This window comes from Periophthalmus magnuspinnatus, chromosome 8 (genome assembly GCF_009829125.3).
Source record: "Periophthalmus magnuspinnatus isolate fPerMag1 chromosome 8, fPerMag1.2.pri, whole genome shotgun sequence".
Classification (NCBI taxonomy): Eukaryota; Metazoa; Chordata; class Actinopteri; order Gobiiformes; family Gobiidae; genus Periophthalmus; species Periophthalmus magnuspinnatus.
The window spans coordinates 7481605-7507701 of record NC_047133.1 but is presented as its reverse complement, the minus strand read 5'-3'; the positions used below and the strand labels follow the sequence as shown (position 1 = coordinate 7507701).

The window sequence follows — 26097 nt, the reverse complement described above, 5'->3', positions numbered from 1 at the left end:
TGAGTTTTGTTATAATGTTGTTACCTCATCCACACATGTTTGAGTAACTCTTTATTAGTCTGACTACATCTCCAAAGGTCAAAATGCTCTGTTCCACCTTGTGATGTCATGAAGTGGTATTTTTCGAGTTAACAGCTCCTTTTACCTTTTGTTTTAGTAGAGATTTGCAATTCCAGGACTGAAATGATCCACATAATAATAATAATAATAATAGTGAAGGTGTGTGGAGTTTAAAAACACAGTGGAGCACTTCCTGTATTACCACATGATGACATCACAAGGTGGAACAGAGTGTTTTCAGTTTGAGAGAAGAACTGTGATGAGGAAACAATGTTAGAACAGAGAATAGTGTAATATGGGCCCTTTAAAACACACACACACATATACACACCCCTACACATATACACACACATACACACACACATACACAATACACACACATATATACACATACACTTATACACACACACACATATACACAATACACACACATTTTTACTTTGAGCAGAGTTGTCTTTCCGCAGATCTGACGTGTAACTTGACCTAGTGGCATGGAGATTTATAAGTTTAATGCGAAACAGAACATTTCAAACAGAGCAACAACAGACAGATCCTTCACTATGTAGAAAAGTTACATAGTGCGTCTTTAATTTGGGTAATAAAAAATATGTAAAAAGTCAGACTACTCATTTTGGTAAAACATACAGCCAAATATAAGATCATTATATTTAAGATTTTCCCAGTTTACTCATTTGTTTTAGTTTTTAGTTTAAATTCTCACTTCCTGATGACATCACACGAGGGAATTCCATAGCTGTTACCTAGCAACCGTGTGGTACACTGGGACGAAGCTCCTCTGTTGTACACACTAACGTGTTGACAAATGAAAATATAAGAAAACAGTGTCCAGTCAAATGAAGCTCATCGAGGCTCGCCGTTATAGGGGTTCCAATCACGAGTATCATAGCAACCAAAGAGCCAATCCAGAACGAGGTTGTTGAAGGTAATGTCCCTTCCCACTCGCACCATGCCTGATTAGTCTGTTTTTAATGTTCATATCTTGATTTATGGGCACAAAAGTGAAATAAAAATACCAGGATCATCTACAGCGGGTTAATATGAACATTTTAAGACCAAAATGACTAGTCTGACAGCAAATGTTACAGACAGAGGGGCCTTAGTTTTTCAATAGAAAGTGAATCGGAGCCAAAGTCGATGGAGCCGGAAGCGCGTCTGTGCTCACTTCCTACTTAGAACGTGGCGGCTAGCGATTTAGCTATGTCCATTTATATATACAGTCTATGGACAAGACACATTTTGCTCAAATTGAAAAAAAATCTTTTAATCTCTTTCATCAAGTTGTATCCGTGTTTTGTGATACCGTTTCATTTTAAAGAGGGTCACAGGTTAAATTCACACATCGGTATAAATGCGCCCGCTCTGACTCGCACCACCAACAACACAATTCACCACCAAGGTTTCTTTAGTCCTGTTCAACTGCAAAACCAAACCTTGAAATGACTTGTTTCTCTCTTTCTCTCTCTTTTTTTTTTTTTTTTTACCCACGCAGAAGTTTAAGGCTAACACTGACGAAGAGTGAGTATTCTCTTGTGTATACATGACTCAGCTTGCAGGTTTTCAAGTCAAATGAATGGAAAAAGTTCTTAGCGGTACTACTAATTGTTTAAGTGTCCAATAAAACCTTCATTTTTTTAGCTTTATGGAGTTATATTAACACCTTGCTGGTTCACAAATGTAACGTGAGCTTAAAGACGGGGTATTAACATGTTTCACTACTGCTGTGTACAGTTTTGCATCATGTTTTTGTATATTTATGGAGAAATGTCGTGTGGGAGCGTGGATGTTGGACAGAATCTTAAAAAAGGTTTGAATAGGACCCTGGAGACACCGCTAAACTACTTAAACATGCATGGATGACATCTAAAAACCTCTTTCGGCATGTTTTTGATGAAGGAATAACACTATAACATTGCAGTCGATTTCGCATAATACCCCGTCTTTAACTGTCTGTAGTTTGCCAGTAGGGGCCTTTAACCTTTTCCATTCATTTCACGGTACGTCGACATCGCACGAACATTAAACTGAACGAGCGCTGCTTCATTTCTTAGGATCTGGCTCATCCTATGTTCTGTAGAATAACTGTGTCAGGCCCAAATAAAGACTTCCTGTTCATGATGGTGGATGATAAGAAACGGTGACACCAGTGACAAAGAAATAAGGAACTGGAGCAACCGTCGCCATGGTAACCCGTAGTAAAGAATGACCAGTTCCACCAGATTTGTGCTCCGAGAACGCAGACAAAACAACAAGGAGCTGGACGTTTTTCAGCGCAGTTTTCCCTGTAATACTCTGATAACTGGGCTGTGTTTTTTATTTTTATTTTATCTAATGCCCGTGTTCTGCCAAACTCATGTGAACTAATCTTGACCAAAAGCTTTTTCATTTTCGGTCATAAATTGGTCTTTTAAAGTGACAGGTGTGAAGTGAACAGAATCGTTCTCAGTGGTTGTGTCCAAAAGGTGGATTCACACAAGAAAGAGTTTTATTCTGCATAAAACACAGACCAGTGCAGGGTTTTTAGGTGAATATTCATTGAGACAAAAGTCCTGACAGACACAAGTACAGCTCTGTATTATTAGGACACAAACACATCATTATACATCCATTTTAACGCTTTATTCTAGTCATTTTCTGGCCCTGTTTTTTTTAACATTATTTTCAATCTGGATTTTGCTTTTGTTTGACTCACGGGATGACCACCGCATTTACCATGGCAACAGAACCCATTATCATTGGGTGACACAATCAAACAGACGCTAACGCTCCCAAAGTGTTTTTTCATCCTCAGATATTTCGTATAAACTTTTATTTAATATTATTTTCGATTTAGAACAAGACGCACAGTGACTTCTCAAACATGTCGATTTAGTTTACTCATCCTAGATTTATTTGATTTGGACAAAATAGCTGCATGTTTTCAGGTGTGCTACATGTATCTCTATGGTGCAATGTTCAGCAGTTACCATGGAGACATAATGCATGCATTAGCAAACACTGCCAAAATATTTGTTTAGGCCGTCTGAAAACTTAAGAAAAAATACCAAATGGATTTAAACAGCACATTTTCAGGAGCTGTTCATGGTCCTGTTTAGAAGTTTGATTTTCAACAAAAAGATGAAAAAAACTGTTGGCTAACGCTAGCTAGCTTGTGACTACAATGTTGTGAGAAGGACTTTTTTAACAGCACAGATCAGCTCGTCTGTTGTAGTCCCAGATAAGTCACTTCTTTCTGGTCAGATCGTCTCAAAACAAAGCTCAGATTAAAGTCTAATTTGAGTAACAGAGCTTCAAACGGAACAGTGCCTCTAGTTAGCGTCACACCCCCAGATGGGAAGTATTAATGGTGGAAAATGCAGATATTTTTAGGTCTGTTCAGTAGGCTACAAAAAATAAATAAATAAAATGACCAAATGAGTCACACAATATGAATAACCTTCGTGAAAGATGTTTACACAAATATGATTTCTGAAGAGATATAGCAGAAACCCTGATATTTCGTTATCTGATGTATTGTTTCCAAGGCAACGCTTCAGATTTGGCTTAGTTTTTCTGCAGCCAGCGTGAAGAAATGACTGTTATTTGAGACTATTTCAAACTTTAGGACTATGGCAGCAATGAAAGAAAAAAACAAGGCTTTTTAAGAAAGAGAAAAAGACTGTCAAACCTTTTGATGAGTTTTTCCTCATATTTTTCCTATTTTCTTGCAGTAAGACTTTGGCGAGAAGTAGGAAGTTTCTGCATGGGAAAAAAAAATTCAACATGGATCCCAAAAAGGTAAACTGTAAATGTTTATACTTACAGTAAATCAGCCGTACTGTGCTTGTGTCGCTCTATGTTATAATTTGGACATTTTAAATCGCAATATTCATCTAAAACGACTTCAACAAATCCACTGACATCGCCGTAAACGTCATCACAACAAAGCGCCACATGCTGTCAGCGCCCCCTATGGACAGCAGCACATCACACTAGCGAACAGACAATTAAAAAAAATTGAAATTGTACCAAAATGACCGCAAGATGCTGCCGAATCCTACAGGTCGCTGCAATTAAGAAAATAAAACCAGAGAAAATGTGCGTATGTCACAGTGGAGGTGAAAACGTGAGTTGATCGGCAAAATGGCGTCTTAAAAATAAACGATTAAAGATTACTCCAACATGAATCACTCCAAAAACAACTTCAGAGGCTCAATGAGAAGAAACAACTATAATGTGGTTAAAAGCTCTGAAAAGTTTATTTTACATAGAGGTTGTGTCGCTTACTACAGCAACACATACATGGACAAACTACATGTAATATGCAATCTATTTTTATTATTCTTTAAACAGGTCTATTTTAAATTAAAGCTGTGCCTAGCATCCACGCTAACAGCACATTTAACTGTCTTTTACTTTTATTCATCAAAACTGTAGTCACTATGTAAATTAGGTGACCTTCATCCCTTGTGTACAGTGTGGTTGCTAGGTAACAGCTACAGACTTGTCCAACCAGGAAGTAAAATGACCAACTTCACCAAAACCTCCAAACTAGTTTACAAATGTCGTGCTGTACTATAGTGAAATGAGTAGTTTAACCTGTCATATATGTTTTAAATGAGCTGTTTATCCCTGTAAATAGAAGGTTCCAGAGCGATGTGAATAATCGCACTAAAGGTCAACGCCTCCTGGTTTTGAAGGTCATCTCGCGTTCAGATACTTTACCTTCTGGAGCCTATTCACTCTTATTGATTTTTTGCCGTGACATCGCGCTGGGAATGTTCTACATCTCCATGGCGGAATGTTTCGGCAGTTCCCATGGCGACACGAGGCACACATTAGCAAACACTGTCAAAAAAACGTATTAAGATTAAGTCTGAAAACTCAAGAAAACACAAAATGGATTTAAACGGCACATTTTCAGGAGCCTGTGATTAACATGAGTGTTTCTGTTTAGGAGTTTGATTTTCAACAAAAAGGTGAGAGTGACAATCTGAAACTGTGGGCTAATGCTAGCTAGCTTGTGACTGTAATGTTATTGAGAGGGACTTGTTTAACAGCACAAATCACACACCTCACCTGTTCAGCGAAGTCAGTTCTTTCAGCTCAGACTGTGTTAAAACAAACCTCAGATTAAAGGTCAACTTGAGTAACAGCGCTTCAGACAGAGCAGTGCTTCCAGTTAGCATCACACACCCAGGGAATGAAATATAACTTGTCGTCACTTGTTTATGTGCTTGATTTTCAACAAAAAGTAATGACTAACTAAAAAAAACTGTTGGCTTCAACTTCAGTAACAGCACTTCAGACAGAGCAGTGCCCCAAGTTAGCGTCACACACCCAGGGAATTAAATATAACTTGTTTTTGCTTGTCTATGTGTTTGATTTTCAACAACAAAAAATAGTGACTAACTGAAAAAAGTGTTGGCTTATGCTAGCTAGCTATTTGAAAGGAACTAGTTTAACAGCACAAATCATCTGTACTTCCAGGTAAATCAGTTCTTTTGGCTCAGATTGCGTTTAAAACAAACCTCAGACTAAAGGTCAACATGAGTAAGAGCGCTTCAGACGGAGCAGTGCCCCCAGTTAGCGTCACACCCCCATGCAATGAAATATAACTTGTCTTCACTTGTCGTCTATGTGTTGGATTTTCAACAAAAAAGCAGTGACTATAGGTGATAAACTTTCGGCTAACGCTAGCTAGCTTGTGACTAATGTTTTTTGATAGGGACTTTGTTTAACAGCACAAATCATCTCACATGTTGCACTTCCAACTAAGTCAGTTCTTTCAACTCGGATTGTGTTAAAACAAAGGTGAACTTCAGACAGAGCAGTGCCTCCAGTTAGCGTCACACACTCAGGGAATGAAATATAACTTGTCACTTGTCGTCTATGTTTTGGATTCTCTGATTTAACTGTCGGCTAACGCTAGCTAGCTTGTGACTAATGTTTTTTGATAGGGACTTTGTTTAACAGCACAAATCATCTCACCTGTTGCACTTCCAGCTATTTCAATTCTTTCAACTTAGATTATGTTAAAACAAAGGTTAACTTCAGACAGAGCAGTGCCTCCAGTTAGCGCCCCACACGCCCTTCGAAATGAAATATAACTTGCCGTCGCTTGCAGATGTGTTATAAAGAGCGTGAAAGCCACATCCTGTTCCCTGAAGTGAGTCGGCTGTACCGTCCTGACCTCAGCGTCTGCAAACACCAACGTGAAAAAAAATGAAAAGACCCGAGAGAAGGGCCGGAGTGTGTGCGGCCTAATTGTTTCTGTGTTCACTTCAACACGACCAAATGAGGGAGGAATATGTCAAGATTTGTCTGTGAACCCCCCACAGAGAGCAAGCCAAGGACGCATTAAATATTCATTCGCTCGTGTCAGCCCGTCCACCTTGATTTTAACATTATCATTCTCCGAACCGGCTGGACAAGAATTTGAAATAAGCAGAGGTGGAGAGAGTAGACAAGATTGTGTTACTTCAAAATGATATTACTCGAGTAGGGATACAAAGTGGTGGTAAAAGAAATTAAAACGTCAAAAAAAAAAGTATTTGCGAATAGCTTATATTAATTTGAAATTGACTCTTGTGAGGTTTAAGTCGCGCTATTATGTCGTTAGCTTATCAAAAACCTACCAGGAGTTGTGTTTTGTTTCATTCAAACATGTAAATAAACTAATAATGACACTTTATTATAAGTCTGTCACATCTCCAAAGCCCCAAAATGCTCTGTCCCACCTTGTGATGTCATGAAGTGGTAGTTTTCAAGTTAACAGCTACCTTTAGTTCAATAGAGATTGTAAATTCCAGGGCTGAAATTATAAGGTGTATGGGGTTTAAAAACACCAGCCCATACATTTATACTGAAAATAATATATCAAGTTTTATTGGAAACAGGGCTTGTGTGTTTACAGCAGCTTAAATATCCCTCTAAACAATTACATTTGTTCTATAGTAGCAAAACATCTGCTGCTGCCTACGTTGGTTTTTGAGTCGGGCAGAGGTGAGGGCAGCTATGTGTTTACACTGGTGCAAGGACCCGACATAATGTAAATTTAAGCCCACTGTCGCCAACTGGAACACATTAAAATTCACCAGAAACAAAGAAAAAATGACCCCCTTTTTGTGTTCTGTTCTTGTGACGATAGTAGTTGTGACGTTCTGGATGTTTTCAGTCTGATGTTGCTCATATAAACACAAATACAATCGGTCAAGGTGATGAGAACAGAGTCGTAATGTTGTCAAATGTGAATCACAAACAGCTGAGCCAGGATACATCCGCTGTCGGGGCCCCCAGAGACAAATTCCGCTTAGGGCCCCCTGAAAGCTAGGACTGGCCCTGAGAACGCAGACCAGAAAATAGCCTAATATGAGCCCTTTGATGAATAACTGTCGGGAAGCAATCTGATTTATGATTTCAAGTTAATGTAATTTGAAACACAAAATCTGGTATTTTCAAAGGACGGACACAAAAATAGGACAAACTAAATCACATAAAGGTCAAGTCACTTTAGACTCACTCACAGTCACAATGTACAGTCATTATAGTCTGTGTACAGTCATTGTATCGTGCATTGCAATTACACTTTTTAGCGCCGCACCATTTTAAAATTTTAAATCAGAGTTATTCTACAAAATGGACTTTTCAGAGCTTTTCACCATGTTTTAGTTGTTCCCCCTCACCATTTACTCAGACAAAGTTGTATTTAGAGTGATTTGTGCACTTTTGAGTCATCTTTAATCGCTTAATTTCAAGACACCGTTTTGCAGATCAACCCCCGTTTTCGCCGTCCCCAATTTTCTTCATCTTCGGCAGCATCGCATAGTCACTTTGGTACAAATGAAAAGAAAATCTGCGACCTGCTCGTGTGACGTAAATCTATCCATAGGAGTTGCTGTCAGTTTCACGGCTCTTTGTTGTGTTGACGTTAACAATGACGTTAACTCCCATTGTGCGTAATGATCCACGGGTGTCATCGTTTTTTAACAAAGCATTTGAAATAAAATACAAAAACAAGATTGTGCTTTGGTTTTCTTCATTTTCTTAAGTTTTCTGAAAGGATGAGTAACTCCTTCATGAACTCAAGGTCTTATACATAGTTCAGTCCCTATTCGTGCATGTTTTCTTAAATTAGAATCCGTAGGAGGCTTGCATCTCCACAGATCTGGCCTGTAACCCGGCCTAGTGTGATTATCTGCTTATGTTTATAGATGGATAAGTTACAGGACATTCGGGCAAAGCAAAGAAATCTCCAAGTAGCTCCAGAAAAGTTACATAGTGCACTTTAAAGATAACTTGAAAAACATATTCATACATGTACGTACCTCTCCATAGATCTTACATGTAACTTGACCTATTTGTTTCCATAGAGATAGAGAAGTTTAATTAATGCCATACTGTGGACCAGACAAAGAAATTTCTACATGAAGACAAGCGAGTGGCAGAAAAGTTGCATAGTGAACCTTTAAAACATACTATTTTGGAGCCATGTTTATACACAAATAATTACGTTACATTTGACATAAAAATTTTAAATAATTTGTTAAGCCTCTCTTTATAAATTGACCAAGAACAGGTTTATGATGAATAAGAGTGGACCCAGAACAGAGCCTTGAGGAACACCAGAGGAAAGTGGAAATAAATAGGAACGAACATAAGACTTCACGCTAAAATCAAGAAAGTACTACTATTTTGTACATGAAAATTACATTCTGTTATTAAAGAGCATGTTTTATCTTCACTGTAGTATTGTAATTGTTATCGAGTATTGGGAACAAACAAATGAATCTCATCGAGGATAGCAGTTAAAGCGGCTAATCTGCAACCAGTCACCATATTTGGAAATCCGAGCGTGAAACCAAAGAGCCAATCAGGAGTAAGACTGTTGCTCACTTCTTATTTGGAAAGCGGTGGCTAGCTTGTTAGCTATGTCCATTTATATATACAGTCTATGGTATTGTGTCACTTCCTTATTTGTAGGGCATACAGTACCTGGTGGACTGTGGGCTGCTGGACTGGAGACCTGAACCTGTGGCTGAGTTTCTCTATAAAGAAGAAGGACTCAACAAAACAGCCATCGGAAACTTCTTAGGAGAGAGGTGAGTCTGTGTCTTTAGTATGAATCACTGAGAATATATGGACTACTGTGAAATACTCAAAGGTTCCTTCAGCATGTAAGTGTCTCCGGTGTTTAATTTTGTACCATTATAGAGCCGCTGGATTATGGGTAAAATTATAAGATACAGTAAAGTGCTTCAGGATTATAGAGGAAGAACAAGCACTTACCGGTACATTGTTCAGGTCACATTCTCATTCATTCATTCATTTATTTAATTTATTTTGTTTTGATTTATTTCTTTATATTTTTTTATTTTTAATTAATTTATTATTATTATTATTATTATTATTATTATTATTATTATTATTATTATTATTATTATTATTATTATTATTATTTTACAGTTTTTATATTATTTATTCATTTTATTTTTATTTATTTTTTTATCTTATACTGTTTATGCAATGACATACTGGTACACTGTGTAACTTTCCTGGTGCTGAAGTTCCTTCATGTGCTTGTCACCATGGAGATGTTCTATTCTAATGCTTTGGAATGTTCTACAGTGAGTGGTGATAAGGTCAGTAACAACATGTACAAGTAGTAAAGTACTGCACTTAGGTAAAACATGTAGGTATCTGTACTTCACTTAAGTCAGTTTTACAATATTTACTTTACTTTTACTTCACTACATCTGAGAGCAGGTGTCTGTACTTTCTACTTCACTACATTTTTTAACTGGGCTGAAAAGTAAAAGTAAAAAAAAATCAGCAAAATGTTTATCAAAATCACCAGTTTGAAGCTTTATTAGACCTCAGAATCTGCCGTGTTTAGTACATTTTTACATTTTTTAAAACAGCACTTTAATACTTTTACATAAGTAGATTTTTTTTTTTCTCCAGTATCTGTACTTTTACTTAAGTAACAAAACTGAGTACTTCTTCCACCGCTGTCCACAGTAGGGCAATAAACTCATGACAAACAGGTTACAAGTCAGATTTATGGAGAGGCGACCCTACTGTTTTTCCAATGTGTTTTCTTTGTAATATACACCCACATATCATTGAATAAATACAAGCTAAATCTAGTTTAATGCCATACTTTGCAACACTTTCTAACATTCAAGGCAAAGCTTCAACATCTCCATGGTGACAAGCATGAGAAAAGTTACACAGTACATCAATAAAGAAATATTTTTGAACGTCTTTATGATTCAAAATATCACTTTTGCGCAGCGCTGCATTAGGATCAGAGTGTCGTGTTCAGGTGTGAGACTGTGAGCGTCTGCCTTTGTCCCGCTCTCATACACAACCACCATTGTTGGGTTTTATGTTATGTTTCTTCATGAGGTTTTGTTTTGTTGCAGAGAGGAAATGCATCTGGCTGTGCTCAGGGCTTTTGTGACGCTGCACGAGTTCTCCGACTTGAATCTAGTGCAAGCTTTGAGGTCGGTATGAAATGACAAAACCCTCCAAACCCCCCACACACACACACACATTCAAAAAAGCTTGACCTGCAAATATTACGTTTGATTTGATGAGGCTCATGACAGGTTAGAGTACTCATTTTACTAAAAACACACTTAAATTTGTTATATTTAAGATTTAGCTGAAATAAATTAAAAAAAAAGTAAAAAAAAAAAAAAAAAAAGGCTAAATCTGGCAGCTTTTTTCAGGGTTGAGATTTTACTTCCTGGTTGCAAATCATGACATCACACCAGGGTATAAGCTCTGCACAACAGCGCCCGGCAACCTCACTGTTAGCGTCACTACTTCCTGTCCAATCGTATCGTTATGAGTTTATTTTCCGAGTCACGCTAAAATTAATAAATATTTAAAGATCGGGAAGTGGACGAGAAGATGTGGGTGGACAAAAGACAAAAGGCTCCAGACCACACACTCATTAGAGCCTAGAGTCTAGCTAAAAAAATGACTTGAACTGTAAATGTTACTTTTGGTTTGATGAGGCTTATATGACAGGTTAGACTGCTCATTTTACTTAAAACACATTTAAAATCGTTATATTTAAGATTTTGCTAAAAAAAAAAAAAAAAAAAATCCCAATGTGGCAATTTTTTTTTTCCAGGGTTCAAATTCTACTTCCTGTTAGCGTCACTACTTCCTGTCCAACTATATCGCCATGAGTTTTTTCCCCGAATAGTGCTAAAATTAATAAATATTTAAACACTACATGAATAAAATGAATGAAAATGAATAAAATGAATACTTATGTGTTCAGAAAGAGAGATGTTTGTGTCTCAAGGCTAACGCTAATACTAATTTTGAAACATAATAAACAGTAAAATAACACCACAAACTGAAGTGTTCTACATATAAAAATGATTGGCTAGGCTTTATTTCAGTTCATTTGAATTTTAATAAGTTGTTTATGTTATGTTTTCTGATTTTAATAAAAGTGGCTGTTAGCTGAGACACATCGGGCTAGCTAGTGAGCCTATTTCATAACTGTTATCTCAAGATGTTGGCAAGTGTTATGTCAGAATTAGCTGTTATTACATTATTAGTTGTTACATCCCACCTTTAGTCCAAGTTTAGTCCCAATTTCCATGTGATGTGGGTCCCTGTTATAATATAAACCTAAAAACACAAACAATTCACAAGAAAAGGTGCAGTTTTCTCCAGGAATCAAACCCTGGACCTTCTCGTTGGGAGTCAAGACTGCACCATTGTGTCACAGTACATTGGCCACTACACTGTGACCTTCATCTCTTTCCTGATACTTTCCAGTGACCTCATGCTGGGGGTGTTCCACACGCATGTCTATGGTGTAATGTTCAGCAGTTTCCATGGTGACACAACGCACACATTACACATCTGTCAAAAACGTTTACGAAAAACTCAATTTGTGCGTTCATGGGCCTGTTTAGGTGTTTGATTTTCAGCCAAAAAAAAAGGTAAGAATTGACTAACTGCAAAAACGTCGGCTAACGCTAGCTAGCTTGCGACTGTAATGTTGTGTGAGAGAGTTGTTTAGAGCATTCAGCTGTTGTAGTTCGGCGAAGTCAGCACTTTCTGGTCAGATTGTGTTTTAAAATAGAGCTCAGATTAAAGTCTAAGTTGAGTAACAGTGCTTCAGACAGAGCAGTGCCTCCGGTTAGCTTCACACGCCCAGGGAACGTTGGCGACATCAGCTGCAAAGTATGCGTTTTCCCTCGTGTCCTTCAGATATCGCTCTGGCGTTACTGTTGCTATGGTCAACCGGCACAGATACATTAGTGTTCACTTCAGCCCTGACACTTACGTAACAACAGCTTTTATTTTTTTATTTTCATGGTGATGGGCTTCTGTTTGAATGGCTTTAAACACGTCCCGTCTCAGACTTGATTTCATGCTCAAATTCGTTTTGTGTTTGGAATTAGTCCTTGAAATTCTAATTTTGATTTGATCCACACAGCGTTGATCGTCACTGTTACGTATTTCATTTTGTGTAGAAGCAGCTTTCAAATGTTGAGTGCAGAGTTATTTTCAGTGGAGAGACTTTGCTTTAAATCAAACCTATTCTGCAAAATGGACTTTTCAGAGCTTTTAACCTTTTAGACATTTTCTTCTCATTGACCCTCTGAAGTTGTATTTGGAGTGATTCATGCAGTTTGAGCGATCTTTAATCACTTATTTTCAAGACGAGTACACGCCCACTACTCTGTTTACTTCATGCTCCATTTTTATTTTTTTTCTCTGAGATTTTGAGATTTTTTATCTGTGATACGTGTAAAAAAAAAAGTGTCATTACGTCAATTGATATCATAAATTGCATCACATATTACCGGCCGTATTATAATGCTGTGGTCGGCTGCTCTTGTGGCTGACTGGCTGACACACTGAGCAGTTTGTAGACTTATTTTTATGTTACATTTTTAACATTTTGGGACTTTTACCGACTAAGAAATGCAGCTCGTGCGGTTCAAAGGACGGACATTAAGAACTACTGGATTGTGTGATGTGAGCAGTTTGTATTTCTAGTATCCATGGCGACACTGCTAGCTAGCTCTGAAATGCTACAAACTTTATACATCAAGAAGCCCAGACGTTTCAGAGGAAACACTTTGAGGAACCGGCCCGTCTCGCCATCAGATCAGAGTAAGAGCGAGATCCAGGAGAGACTTTCCTGTTGTGTCTCCAGACTTCACCTGGCTCCCCCTGGAGGCTGCTGTGATACTGCAGGATCAGAGGACACAGAGGAGGGACACTTTTCTCCTGATGGCTGTTACTCTCCTCAAACTTCCCAGACTCTGGATCTGATGACTCGACCTGTTGAGCTGCTCTGAGACTTTAGTTTAGTGCGTTTCTATTTTTTATGTTTTACTGCTCCATGTGCTGCTCCTCTGGGACAAATACAGCAATACTGATTGACATTATAATTATTACTTTTATTTTTATGAAGGTTCCTGTGAGACATACTACTCTATAAGTAAATACGTTCCATCTGTCTTGTGTTGTGTTTCTTAGGCAGTTTCTGTGGAGTTTCCGTCTCCCTGGAGAAGCTCAGAAGATCGACCGGATGATGGAGGCCTTCGCGACCCGGTACTGCCTCTGTAACCCAGGAGTCTTCCAGTCCACCGGTATGAGCTCAAAATGCAAACAAAACAAAACAAAAAAATCATAATACGAACATTAGAAAAGAAGAGTGCAGAGTAAAAACCTTTCAGTCATATGCAAAGCTAACTGAAACGCCGATTCCCGATGTTAATCCAGAGTTTAGCACCTGGTTTTAAGTCTGATCTTAGGTACGGCGAGCTGGAGCTGGCCCTCGAAGCATGTGCAGGGTGGATATTTGGATGAGGTCTGAGATGTGCTGCAGGGCCAGTCCATTCAAAGCTTTCAAAACAATCAAATCTTAATCTTAAACTGAATTCTAACATGAACAGGAAACCAGAGCACAGACCAAGAGCTGGTTTCATATGTGCTTGTTTTTTGTTCCTGTTGTAAAAAGTGCGTGAGTGCTGGTGGTCAGACTGGCAGATGGCCTCACAACTGATCGAATAATGCACAAATATATATGTACTTAGGTGTACTATTGTGTTTCAGATACGTGTTACATCCTGTCCTTCTCCATCATCATGCTCAACACCAGCCTCCACAACCCCAGCGTCCGAGACAAGCCCAGTCTGCAGTACTTCATCTCCATGAACAGAGGCATCAACCACGGGGAGGATCTGCCCAGCGCCCTGCTCTCGGTCAGACCTGCTCAAGTCCTCATCTAGACCTGGTTTAGACCTGGTTTTGACCTGGTTTAGACCTGGTATAGACCTGGTTTAGTCCGGGTTTAGTCCTGGTTTAGATTTGGTTTAGACCTGTTTTAGTCCTGGTTTAGTCCTGGTTTAGACCTGGTTTAGTGCTACCCTAGTCTGGGTTTAGTCCTTGTTTAGTCCTAATTTAATCCTAGTTTAGTTCCTGTTTAGTTCTTGTTTAGTCCTGGTTTAGTCCTGGTTGAGTTCTGGTTTAGTTCTGGTTTAGTCCTGGTTTAGTCCTGGTTTAGTCCTGGTTTAGTCCTGGTTTAGCCCTGCTTTAGTCCTGGTTTAGTTCTGGTTTAGTTCTGGTTTAGTCCTGTTTAGTCCTGGTTTAGTCCTGACTTAGTCCTGGTTTAGTCTTGGTTTAGTCCTGGCTTAGTCCTGGTTTAATCCTGTCTTAGTTCTGGTTTAGTCTAGTTTGTCTAAAAGGTTTGAAGCTCATATACTGTAGTTTTTATTGTTCAGAAAAATCGTGTCTTCTTATTCTAATAATGAACAGTGTTTGAATGTCCTTGGCTGTGGAGAGGTCCACTTCACAAATCCAAAGACATTGATCCATGGAATGTGCTACAGTGATTGTGAAGTTCTACAGACACGCTCCTTAGGCCCTTTGTGTCTCAGTGAAATTATCTATTGTAATGTGAAGAGCTTCAGTATCTGTACATTTGGACAGATACTCCATGATTAGATCCATTATTCACTCACACAATAAAAGAATCAACTGCCACGGCTGCTCAAGTCATGGCCTAGTCCTGGTCCAATCCTGTTCAATCCTGGTCGAATCCTGGTTTAGTCCTGGTCTAGTCCTGGTTTAGTCTTTGTTTAGTTTTAGTTTAGTACTGTTTCGTCCTGGTTTAGTCCTGGTCTAGTTTTTGTTTAGTCCTAGTTTAGTCCTGGTTAAGTCCTGGCTTAGTCCTTGTTTAGTTCTTGTTTAATCCTGGTCTAGTCCTGATTTAATCCTGGTTTAGTCTTGGTTTAGACCTGGTTTAGTCTTGGTTTAGACCTGGTTTAGTCCTTGTTTAGTTCTAGTTTAATCCTGGTCCAGTCCTGTTTTAATCCTGGTTTAGTCCTGTTTTAGACCTGGTTTAGTCCTGGTTTAATCCTGGTGTAGTTCTAGTTTAGTCCTGGTCCAGTCGTGATTTAATCCTATTTTAGTCCTGGTTTTTCCCGCTTTAGTTCTAGTTTAGCAATAGTTTAGTTCTGGTTCAGTCCTGGTTTAGTTCTGGTTCAGTCCTGGTTTAGTTCTGGTTTAGTCCTGGTTTTAGTCCTGGTCCAGTCCTTGTTCAATCCTGGTTTAATCCACAGTATGCAACTTTTTTGTAAAAAACAAAAGAAAAGACATTCTAACTGTACATGTTTATCATTTTGGTCATTTTTATCCCACTGAAAAACATAGAAAAACATGCATCGTTACCATGGGCTTGCCTCTCCACAGACCTCACCCTTACTGCAGGCGATGTGTCACCTCCAGAAAGTTACAGACTGTACCTTTAATGACTTTAATTACTTTTCTGTTTTTGTTTTTTTTTGTTTGTTTTTTGTAGAAATTGTACGCGAGCATCCGCAGTGAGCCGTTCAAAATCCCAGAGGATGATGGGAATGACCTCACGTTGACCTTTTTTAACCCCGACAGAGAAGGCTGGCTGCTCAAGATCGGTACAGTACATCAACACGGGACACAGTATACAAGTTTAGTTTACTTTTTTAAACGGGTACCTCAATACTTTTACTTAGGTAGATTTTTTCATGTGATACTTTTTTTTTTACTTAGTATTTTTTTGCTCCTGTATCTGTACTTTTACTTCTTTCACCACTGCTCCAACATAAATACATTTTGTTATTTTACACAGTGAAAGTTGAATTTGTGAACATAAATGTGAACGCTCTGTTACTTATCTTTACTTCGAAAATGTCACAGCAACACAATTGTACACATATATTAATTTTTTTATTTTAGATGATATTTTCACTTGTGTAATCCTGTTTCTTCATTATCTGATTCCTCCTGACGTTTCTGTGCATTTCCTGTCTTTTTTTTTAAAGGAGGAAGAGTAAAAACGTGGAAGCGCCGATGGTTTATTCTGACAGACAGCTGCTTGTACTACTTCAAATACACAACAGTAAGATTCACCTGCAAATATCAAACTGTATACGATTATTACAAATATAACAAATTAGCACTTACTTCAGATTAACCTGTATTACTCTGTTTTCTGATCTTGAAAACAACATTATAAATGTTGTTTCCTCATCACAAACAGACCTGGAGTTGTGTTTTGTTCTTCTCTCAAACTGAAAACACTCCATTCCACCTTGTGATGTCATCATGTGGTAATACAGGAAGTGCTCCACTGTGTTTTTAAACTCCACACACCTTCACACTCGAATCATTTGGATAATTTCTGCCCCGGAATTGCTCATTTCTAGTGAACTAAAGGTAAAATGTAGCTGTTAACTAACTAAACTACCACTTCATGACATCACAAGGTGGAACGGGGCATTTTGAGCTTTGGAGATATAGACAGACTGATAATAAAGTGTTACTTAAACATGTGTGAATGAAACAAAACACAACTCCAGGTCTGTTTTTGATGATCTAACAGCATTATAACATGACTAAAACCTCACAAGAGTCATTTTAGTTTATCATTTAGAGTTTATTGATCATTGAATTTATAGAGTTTGATTCCTGATTCTGATTCCGATTCCCTCTTGCTCCAGGACAAAGACCCGATTGGCATCATCCCATTGGAAAACCTGTGCGTGCGAGAACTGAAGGACTCCAGCAAACCGGTACAACACAGACTATTTGAGTTTTGATATTTTCACAATATAAAGTACACACAACTACAACCAAAGACAGACTAAATATGTGATGTCATTTTGTCAGTGTCAAAGTAACAAGTGATGTCTAAAAGTATGACTATAAATACAGATACTTGTTTGTCAAGTATTGAAGAACGAAACAAAACTGAACAAAAGAGACAAGAAAAAACAAGATCCTAGTTTCTTCCCTTTTCTTTCTTTCTTTTAGTCCCGGGAACAAGTCTGTGTAAATGTCCCAGAGGAGCACTTTAAACACAAGGAGCAGTAAAACACAATAATAATAGAAAGACTCAAACAAAAAAAACAGGTCGAGTCATCAGATCCAGTGTCAGGACAGTTTGAGGAGAGTAACAGCCCTCAGGACAAAAGTAGTCACTCAAAGTGCTTTACAGAATAACAAAGACACTGAAATCACAATACAAACCAATTAAAACATAAATAATTATCAGGAAAATAAGAGAGAAGAAGAGTGCCTCTCCACCAGCGGGAGGCCAGGACTAAACCAGGACTCAACCAGGACTCAACCAGGGCTAAACCAGGACTCAACCAGGGCTAAACCAGGACTCAACCAGGACTAAACCAGGACTAAACCAGGGCTGAACCAGGACTAAACCAGGACTAAACCAGGACTAAACCAGGACTAAACCAGGGCTAAACCAGGGCTGAACCAGGACTAAACCAGGACTAAACCAGGGGTAAACCAGGACTAAACCAGGGCTAAACCAGGACTCAACCAGGGCTAAACCAGGACTCAACCAGGACTAAACCAGGACTAAACCAGGGCTGAACCAGGACTAAACCAGGACTAAACCAGGACTAAACCAGGACTAAACCAGGGCTAAACCAGGGCTGAACCAGGACTAAACCAGGACTAAACCAGGACTATCAGGAGGCTGGTCCTTGAGGTCCTCAGAGTGTGAGATGATTCCTATGACACCAACACAATTCAATAATCCTTAATTTCCGTCCTTTGAACTGTGCAAACTGCACGTCGTAGTTGGTCAAAACCCCAGGAAAAATTTAGATAAAAAGTTTTCAAACTGCTCAGTGTGCCAGCCGGTCAGCCCCAAGAACAGGCAACCACGGAATCCATCACATTATATTTTTATGATGATTGAATAAAAAACACATTTTCTGACAAAATTGTGCAGATTTGGATTTCGTTGACTAAATTTACATAATATTTTCATCGACTAAAACATAAAAACACTTAAAGCTAAAAATCATTATAGTCAAAACATCAAGATAATGTGAGACTTTTTAAGTACGACCCCAAATAAGATGAACTAAACCTGGAACCCAGGACTAAACCAGGACTAATCCAGGACTAAACCAGGACTAACTCAGGACTAAACCAGGACTAACTCAGGACTGAACCAGGACTAATTCAGGACTAAACCAGGACTAATTCAGGACTTAACGAGGTCTAACCCAGGACTAAGCCAGGACTAATCCAGGACTAAACCAGGACTAATCCAGGACTAAACCAGGACTAACTCAGGACTAACTCAGGACTAAACCAGGACTAACTCAGGACTGAACCAGGACTAATTCAGGACTAAACCAGGACTAATTCAGGACTTAACGAGGTCTAACCCAGGACTAACTCAGAACTGACTCAAGTCTAACTCAGGACTAAACCAGGTCTAACTCCGGTCTAAACCAGGGCTAAACCAGGTCTAAACCAGGACTGGACCAGGACCATCACAGGTCTAATTGTACTCGCTCGTGTCTCTTCCTGTTGTGATTTTGTGGTTTTCTTTTCACAGTTCTGTCTGGAGTTGTTCAGCCTTAAAGCTCAGAAGGTGAAGGCGTGTAAGACGGAGCACAGGGGCCGTGTGGTGCAGGGCAAACACCAGTCCTACAAACTCAGTGCGTCGAGCGAAGAGGAGCGAGAGGCCTGGGTCACCGCCATCAGGTCAGAGGTCACACCACAAACAAAGACTTTTAAATCCGCCCTGTTGTTCTTGTGTCTATGTATAGTTACAATTTCTGACATCTGTGGATCATTACGTTAGAATTTGGACATTTTAAATCACAATATTAATCCAAAACGACTTAATAAAAGAAACTGAGATTAAAAAAAACTGCACGATTTAATGTGAGTAAACTGAGGGAGTGTGATCAGAAAGAAAACAACTGATTTTGATGTTTATATTTCATTTTAATATTCTTATAGCTCCAAAAATCTGATAAGAAGTACATTTTGAGTGTGCAGGTAACACATAGACTGTATATATATCTGTTACGTGCCACTTGGTCCAGGGGGGGGTGCCACGCAACGAAATGATGTTAAACCCGGGTGGAGAACAAAACGGGGGCGTGGAGGCAGATTTATTGTTAAAAAAATAATACTCAAAAGGGTGTACAAACTAAATAACTGGGTAATACAAAAATAAAATACAAAATAACTAAAAGATGCTGCAACGGAGGACCCACTGGTCACCGATGTGGTGCGCACTGCGGGTTTTTATCCTCTGGTTGATTGCTGGCTCAGGTGTGGCTCAACCGGTTGTTACAATATCTCTGGACATTGCTAAACTGTGAGTCACCGTGTTGCAAATAGGAGGTGATCATGAGCGTGTTTCCAGCTCCATCAACTCTGGCTCCAATTCACTTTACATTGAAAAACTTACCTGTTTCTCTGTAACTGTTGCATTGAGCCTCGTTATGTTGGTATTAAAATGTTCGTATTAACCTGCTTTACATGATCCAGGTGTTTTTATTTCACGATTGTGTCCGCAAATCAAGACATGAACATTAACAACAGACAAATTAGGCGCCTTTTTTCCTCGAGGTCGCCCCCGTTAGCTTTAGCAGCAGGTTTAATTGACAGCATAGCCACGCGTCCGCTCCCTGTTAATCCAGCGATGCAGGCAGGGCGGGGCTTTATCTTCAACTACCTGGCTTTTGATTGGCTCTTTGGTTGCTATGATATTTGCACCAAATATGGAACTCGACTTCAAAATTCACCTCTATAACTTCTAGCCTCGATGAGCTTCATTTGACTGGAGCCGAACGCTATGAGTGTCACAGTTCTGCCTGTTTTCATGTTTATCCTCAGTCCAACACCATTTTCCAGTCTGTTCCGGTCCTTCTTTTGCTACCTCCTTTTTTTTCCCTGCAGCTGCCATTCATTTGCCAATCAGCCCAGAATAGTTTATATATATACTCCCTCTGTTCAATCAGTCGTTGCTAGCTTGTCAGTCAAGAGCAGGGGTCTCAAACTCAAACTATGTGGGGGCCACAGGAGGCAGAGTCTGGGTGAAGCTGGGCCACATCAGGTATTCCACAAAAAAAGCTTTGTTAAAATCTTCTCAAACGTCATCGCTGTTTTCAACAAACATGAAGAAATATGCCAATTCTTGTGGATTTTATGGATATACATAGTTATTTGTTGAATCTTTTGTGACGGGAGCACACAGTGACATGTGTGTTTGGGTTTTTTTCCGATTTGGTGGAACCTTCTACACACAACATGGTAACGCCACACTAACATTAAACTTTCATATTGTCCCACGGGGCACAAAATATCATCTCACGGGCCGTAATTTTCCCCTGGGCTGTGAGTTTGAGACTCCTGAAACACTCGTTTGCGTTTCTGCAGTTCTGAATCTGTATTAACCTGTTTCTGAGTTTATTTTTCCAGCCTCCCATAAGTGGAAGAGATTTTAGTTGATATTAAATAAGTCACTCTTTTCTCATATTTGTCATATTGAGAATTACCTGTTTGGAGGACACTTTCTGTTGAAGTTTGACTCTATATTTGGGCGACGTCACACTCACTTAGTCCACTTCTTTACAGTCTGTGATGTAACCGCAGCCACTCTCGTAAAAAGGTTGCATTAACGTGACATAACATTCTAGATCAGGGATGTCAAACTCATTTTCACTGGGGGCCACATCAACAAAATGGTTGCTCTCAAAGGGCCAGATGTAACTGTAAGATAAATGTAACTTGAATAATAAATATAGAAACGCATGGATAGATTAAAATGTAGTGACAAGTATTGCATATGGATTTGCATGGACATGAAAAAAATGGCTGTTTAACTGTGTATCTCCTGATAAACTGACATTTTAAGACAGTCATACCTTTTAATATACTTTGTCGTGGGCCACATAAAATGATGTGGCGGGCTGAATTTGGCCCACGGGCCTTGAGTTTGACACATGTGTTCTAGATAATGCCAATACTTTTAAAAGGAGCTGGAGAACAGGTCAGAATTCTCAGTTTTTCAGTGACTTTCACCTTTTTGTTGAAACTCAAACTCCTAAACAGGACCATAAACACTCGTATCGATCACAGGCTCCTGAAAATGTGCTGTTTAAATCCATTTTGCACTTTTTCCTGAGTTTTCAGACTATCGTAAAAGTTTTTTGGGTGTTTTGGGGTTTTTTGCGGTGTTTGCTGATGAGTGCATTGTGTCTCCATGGTAACATCTGAAAAGTGTCAATATTCTGCATTCACAAACACAAATTTGAATATTATGCCCATAGTTACATAACAGGCCTGAATGATATGAACAGAGCAGCTCATGTTCACTGATGATTCACTTTCTGGCAACTGATTTTACTTTTGAAAAATATTATGTTGAAACTAGATAAGGGAAAATAAAAAAAGATCTATGTTATATTGTTGTTTCCTCATCACAAACAGACCTGGAGTTGTGTTTTGTTTCATTCACACATGTTTAACACGTAAACGCTTCATATTTAGACTGAGTTCTTCTCTCAAACTGAAAAAAAAATCACTGTTTCACCTTGTGATGTCATCATGTGGTGATACAGGAAGTGCTCCACTGTGTTTTTAAACTCCACACACCTTCACTAGAATCATTTAGATCATTTCAGCCCTGGAACTGCCAATTTCTACAGAACATAATGTAAAATGTAGATGTTAACTTGAAAAACTACCACTTCATGACATCACAAGGTGGAACGGAGCATTTTGAGCTTTGGAGATGTAAACAGACCAATAATAAATGAAACAAAACACAACTCCAGGTCTGTTTTTGATGAGGTAACAACATTATAACATGAATTAAACCTCACAAGAGTCTATTTTGTGTAATATGGGAGCTTTTAAAATGTCCGAAACATAATGATCCTTAACACTGATGGTAAGATCACAGCAGACAAACCAAACGTGTTCCTCATCGTATCTTTCTCTTCTCAGGGCCAGCATCACCAAGGACCCATTTTACGATATGGTCTCTATTCGAAAAAGGAAAGTCACCAGTCATACGCCATCTTGAGGAGAGCAGGGGAACTACCATGTATGGAGTGTATATCTGACTCTTGACAGTTCCTCACTTGCATATTTAAATGACAAGCTAAATGAGTTCAAACCTCCAGGATGGAGGTAATGACGGGGTGTTCACTGTCCCCTCCTGACGGGGTGTTCACTGTCCCCTCCTGATGGGGTGTTCACTGTCCCCTCCTGCAGCTGTGTTCAACCTGACACTGGAATAACATCATCTATTTTTGTTTATTCAAATCACAAGAGCTAATATTGTCACGACGCTGAGCAGGTCTAACCCAGGATTAAAGATTGTATAAACTATATCACTAAACCAGGGCTAAACCAGGTCTAATCCACGGCTAAACCAGGTCTAATCCACGGCTAAACCAGGTCTAATCCACGGCTAAACCAGGTCTAATCCACGGATAAACCAGGTCTAATCCACAGCTAAACCAGGTCTAATCCACGGCTAAACCAGGTCTAATCCAGGACTAAACCAGGTCTAACCCAGGTCTAACCCAGGACTAAACCAGGTAGGTCTAAACCAGGTCTAAACCAGGTCTACTCCAGGACTGAACCAGGACTAACCCATGACTCAATCAAGTCTAACCCAGGTCTAACCCAGGACTAAAACAGGACAAACCCAGGACTAAATCAGAACTTAACCAGGACTAAACCACAGTATAAGCCCAGATACTGCAGACTCTGACTCTGTTTTATTATCGTGTAAAGTTGTCTCGCCACTGTCCCTGAAACTCCACCCAGTGAGCCATTTTCACTTTAGCCTTGTCGATGTCTGCTGTACAAAACTTTATTTTATTATTATTATTTTTTATGACTTAAAGGTCCAATATTACACAAAACTGACACTTAAAACCATGTTATAATGTTGTTTCCTCCTCAAAAACAGACCTGGAGTTGTGTTTTGCTTCATAACCTTTATATTAGTCTGTCACATCTCCAAACCTCAAAAGTTCCACCTTGTGATGTCATGAAGTGGCAGTTGTCAAGTTAACACCTTTTTATCAATCTACCTTTTACATTTAGCGTTTGGTTCAGTAGAGATTGGTAATTCCAGGATTGAAATTGTCCAAATGAGTCTAGTGAAGATGGAGTTTAAAAACACAGTGGAGCACTTCCTGTATCACCACATGACATCACAAGGTGGAACAGAGTGTTTGTTTTTTCTGCTTGAGAGAAGATCGCAACCAAAATATACAGGGTTTGTGTGTTAAACGTGTGTGAATGAAACAAAACACAACTCCAGGTCTGTTTTTTGATGGGAAAACATCATAACATAGATCAGAAAACAGTAATATTGGCCCTTTAAACTAAATATCTCTGTACCTCATTGTTGTGTTGTATTTAAATTATTCTCTGTGTATATTTAAAATCTTTATCAACCATTTTATTAAAGATACTTTTTTATGAAACCTGTCTTGTTTTCATTGGTCTTTAGGTGTTGCGGTACACTAGATGGCGCTGTAATCCTCCTCTTGGTTCTTCATATAATCTAAAGTGATGTGGGAGAAGTATTGAGAAACATTTTGCGATCAGATCTGCACATATCGTGTTGAGCGTTTCCTGTTCTGGCGTGATAGTGTCTTGTGGTCTGAGGTTAGCACTTCCTGGGAGCAAGAGCCGAGCAAAAGTGTACGTTTTATGCAATATCCACCGACCAAAGTGCAAACAGAACCACACAAACTACGGAAATATAGACTTTATCGAAGAGGAACTCAACTCAGTCTGTATTACACTATTTTGATCTGTGTTTCCTGTGTGTTTCCTCATCACAAACAGACCTGGAGTTGTGTTTTGTCTCATTCACACATGTTTAACACTGAAATCCTGCATATTTAGGCTGAGTTCTTCTCTTAAACTGAAAACACTCTGTTCCACCTTGTGATGTCACGTGGTAATACAGGAAGTGCTCCACTGTGTTTTTAAACTCCACACACCTTCACGAGAATCATTTGAATCATTTTAGCCCTGGAACTGCCAATCTCTACTGAACTAAAGCAGCTGTTAACTTGAAAATGACCACTTCATGACATCACAAGGTGGAACGGAGCATTTTGAGCTTTGGAGACGTGATAGTCTAATAATAAAGAGTTACTCAAACATGTGTGAATGAAACAAGGTGTGTTTTTAAGGAGGTAACAACATTTTAACATTTTAACATGACTTAAAGCTCACAAGAGTCCACTTTGTGTTGGATCTGGACCTCACTTTTTTAAAAGAACCAAATCTTTTTCTTATTTATCTTATTTATAGTTTAAATCCAGGCTTAAAACAGTTCTGTTCAGCTGTGCATACGACTGAAAGGTTTTTATTCTACACTCTTCTGTTTTTGTTAATTTTATGATGATTATTTGTGATTATTTATGTTTTTATTTGTGTGATTCTAATGTCCTTCTTATTCTGTAAAGCACTTTGAATTACTGTGTATGAATTGTGCTATACAAATAAACTTGTCTTGCCGCGCCGATAGCAAAAGACAAAATTAAATCTGCTGACTGGACAAATACTTGAAGACGTTTCGCTGCTCATCCAAGCCGCTTCTTCAGTTCTGGTCAGATTACTGCTGGACACTGCCTTATATCTGTCTGAAGGGAGGGGCTAACAACACTGAAACTGGAAACAGCTTTTGTTTACAGTTTCAGTCTGTAATGACAGCCTATTGTTCTCTTTGTTTCTGTTTGTTTTGGGTCTTTTCCTAACAAAAATAGCTTAATTGACTCCCCTCTCAAATTTTTATACTGACTAACGCTGAACCAACACAAGAATCGGAACAGAAGCAGAGCAAGAAACACGACAATAAATATTCGGCATCATATTAACAGTTAGTTTTAAAATTATTATTATTATAGTGCAACATTTTGTTTAGATTCTGCATTATTCCAAAGGGTAAACTCACTCCCGCGCTCAGTTTGAACCGTTTTAAACACGTCTGAGCTTTGGTTGTTTCTCTCTGTGCTTCGTTTGTTGTTAAAAGAAGTTCTCACATTGGCTTCTGTCACATAGATCCACTCCAAAAGATCCGGATCCCATAAAAGAGCCGAAAGTTCCCCTTGAAATACACAATGTCAATGAGTATTTTGTTGCAGCGATGCATTCAAGTACACACCAACACGACTTACTCAAAGCATTTTATTATCTTTACTACAAAACTCTATTTACATGTCAAGTTATGCAAAGGATTCACATTTTTCCATAGTTTCGGTGCTGCCTGTAAACGCCTCGCAGATGATGCAGATAAAGCCACGGTTTCCACGGCGAGGGCCCCTTTCGCGCGTTGCATTATTCAGGGCCTGTACAACGCGTCTTGTTGTGTTTCTAAGGGTCCCAGGTAAGGTGACACCGCCCCCCAAACCTCACCCGATCACTTTTCCTGTCGCCACGGTAACCGGCGCTCACGTATACCTGCGCCGCGGACTTCTGGGTCACACCTGGACTTCAGCTCAAGGACAAAGAGTTGAAGTTGGGTTTGTGTATTTTTAATGAAGATGCTTTTTTAAAAATAATGTGTATTTCCGAGAGTAGTTTTTGTTTAGTTAGTTTACTTCATATTTTCTGTTTTCTTAAAGGTTATAATGTTGTTACTTTCTCAAAAACACAGTTGGAGTTGTGTTTTGTTTCATTCACACATGTTTGAGTAAC

The 26097-nt window shown here is 38.9% G+C and overlaps 1 protein-coding gene across 1 annotated transcript; it reads left to right on the top strand.

The window, feature by feature from the left end:
* Window positions 1-9038: 9038 nt before the first annotated feature.
* Window positions 9039-22857, top strand: LOC117374720 (cytohesin-4-like). Its single transcript, XM_055223832.1, has 9 exons — window positions 9039-9158; window positions 10487-10565; window positions 13585-13697; window positions 14164-14312; window positions 15911-16022; window positions 16410-16486; window positions 17088-17159; window positions 18962-19110; window positions 22372-22857. Exons 2-9 carry the CDS (start codon window positions 10492-10494, stop codon window positions 22448-22450), a joined length of 825 nt encoding a protein of 274 aa, XP_055079807.1. The 5' UTR covers window positions 9039-9158; window positions 10487-10491; the 3' UTR covers window positions 22451-22857.
* Window positions 22858-26097: the final 3240 nt, after the last annotated feature.